Below are 2,412 nucleotides of genomic sequence, written 5' to 3'. Positions count from 1 at the left end.
GAGGATTTCCCAGTTGTTGTTGGTGGTTGGGAACAGGTGCACTCCCTTTACAATTTTTCAAATGACGTCGTAGTCTATGTTGGATACTACGGTAAAAACAGATTTGAGATCGCGGGTGTAGAAGAGGTCTTAACCATTGAACAATTGCCAACTTTCCACAGTAGGTTCATAAACCGTAAAGGCATCTATGTCTTTGATTTATTACTGTCAGGGAATACCGTGGCGACACGTAAAATAGTTGAGTCCTTTTTTTACCTCAGTGCAACCCGTTGGTAAAAATACTTGCTGCTGCACCGACTGATATTATACTGAGCAATTACTTTGTATGTGTTGTGTAGAAATTGGCGCCAGACTTTGGCCGAGCCCTACGAGATAACGATTATGAGGTGCTGACACTGTGCAGCGATAATGGTATGACTCAAACTCTGTTAGTCGTGAATGCAGATGACCCAGAGCGTACAAAATTGGGATACGAATGGGGTGACTTCTGCAAAAGCAACAACCTCGCATGTGGTGAAACCATCAGATTCAGACTGGACGTAAACGACATAAACAAAACTTGCCACGTCTATAAGGTTCGTTTGTCATAAATTTTAATGTGAATTGCAGATATGGATTCAGTTTCAATGTCATGAACATATTAATTTTGCATTTAGCTACAAATTCCACGATCTCCAACTATTGTTGAATATCCAAAATACACATAGGTTGCATTAAACAAAAAACAGAATTGAGAAATATGCACAGTTGCAGCTTTGAATCCTAAACTATAAGTGTTTTTGCATCAGGGAAGGTATTTCTTCAAATGTTGTTAAAAACCTCCTTGTACACGACGTTTGTTGTAGAATCCTTCGCGTTGTTGTTGTCGTCGTGGATTAAAACTTTGATTCCTTTTTTGTCATAACTCTTGAAAGTGCGACATATATTTGTCCATGAGTAAAAACATCTCGAGGAATGTAAAGCCCAACCCAATCCAAGGACTGACCCTGTGACTTGTTTATAGTCATTACGTAGGAGACAATAATCGGAAATTGACGACGGCTCAACTTGAAAGGCCAGGGAAACTGAGAAGGGGACATATTCATTTTGGGGATATATACAATGTTGCCATGTTTTTTGCCACCCATGATGTGCGTTTCAAGAACATGGCTATCCATCTTTGCAACAATTAGTCGTGTACCGTTACACAAACCTTCGGACTGATCGATGTTCCTCAATAACATAATTGGTGTACCGACCTTTAGTTTTATTTGATGATTAGGCAATCCGGAAGTTCTCAAAGAGCTTAGAAACTCAGGACTGAGGACATCAAGCATGTCCCTGTCATGTATCTTGGACCGATCCACAGAATTAGAGCTAAAGTAGTCCCTCAACTGACCTACAAAGAATGACATAGATTATTTAATATACGGGATAATCATATGGAATAATATAGCTTTGGTTTTTATAATTGATTATACCTGGCATCATAGTCAAAACATGGTCGTTAATGTTGTCAACCATTTCAATGGTTGACGCCAATATAGCCCTACTTTTCAGGTAGTTGTAGTCACGAAAATGAATCAGAAAAATCCGGATACGTACTGGTCATGATGCCTACAATGGGATCCTCAAATTCAGTAATCAACATCTCAGGGGGAAAACAATTTCTGTGGTACCATCATTTGGTTCTCCAATTTTCCCTTCACCTATTTTCAGCAGCCAATCTGAGAATTCAACAATCTCGGCCCGGTCGTGTTCGGTTGGTCCCGAGGTTAGGCGAATGTTTTTTGTTAAGGTCAAGACCTCAACCGAATGCCAAATATAGGAAGCGTTGATGGTGGCATGCACAACGTCAGAACGAATGCCCCTGGGTATAACCGACAATATTTGTCTAAAGTCCCCACCAAAAACCACAACTTTGCCACCAAACACTTTGTCAGAGTTCCCATAGCTACTCATAAGGTCCTTTAAAGTCTTGTCTAGTGCTTTGAAACACCATTTGTTTGCCATGGGGGCTTCATCCCAAATGATTAATTTTTCCTCCCGAAGTAGATCAGCAGAATCTTCAAGATAAGTAATATTGCATGTTGAATTATCCAAAGTAGGCACAGGTATTTTAAACCTCGAGTGAGCAGTCCTCCCACTAGGTAACAATAGGGATGCAATACCACTTGTTGCTACAATTAGGCAGATGTCGTGTTTGGACCGAATAGCATTTGCAAGCGTCCTCCACATGTAAGTTTTACCGATTCAGCCATAACCATGGAGGAAAAAAACACCACCATTTTGAAATGTAACAACGCTCATTATTTTTTCATAAATTCCCTGTTGCTCATCTATATGGGTGGAAGAAAACTTTAACTTAAACCACGAAAATAATAAAATGTGATGTTCCAAAATTTAAATCATATCGTGTACGCAACTACCTGT

The 2,412-nt window shown here is 39.8% G+C and overlaps 1 protein-coding gene across 1 annotated transcript; it reads right to left on the bottom strand.

Annotated features, from left to right (window-relative positions):
* Positions 1–875: 875 nt before the first annotated feature.
* LOC131627853 (uncharacterized) lies at positions 876–2,217 on the bottom strand. Its single transcript, XM_058898716.1, has 2 exons — positions 1,659–2,217; positions 876–1,378 (listed from the first exon to the last, which is right to left on the bottom strand). Exons 1-2 carry the CDS (start codon positions 2,215–2,217, stop codon positions 876–878), a joined length of 1,062 nt encoding a protein of 353 aa, XP_058754699.1.
* Positions 2,218–2,412: the final 195 nt, after the last annotated feature.

This window comes from Vicia villosa, unplaced genomic scaffold, assembly GCF_029867415.1.
Source record: "Vicia villosa cultivar HV-30 ecotype Madison, WI unplaced genomic scaffold, Vvil1.0 ctg.000405F_1_1_3, whole genome shotgun sequence".
NCBI classification, from domain to species: Eukaryota; Viridiplantae; Streptophyta; class Magnoliopsida; order Fabales; family Fabaceae; genus Vicia; species Vicia villosa.
The sequence above is the reverse complement of the archived record's forward strand: the minus strand, read 5'-3'. Positions and strand labels throughout refer to the sequence as shown.

Excerpts from the sequence above, each read along its gene's own strand:
- LOC131627853 (XM_058898716.1), bottom strand. The coding sequence starts at position 2,217 with ATGTGGAGGACGCTTGCAAATGCTATTCGGTCCAAACACGACATCTGC. Across the intron at positions 1,379-1,658 it reads AATTGGAGAACCAAATGATG|GTCAGTTGAGGGACTACTTT; the intron begins GTACCACAGAAA and ends CATTCTTTGTAG.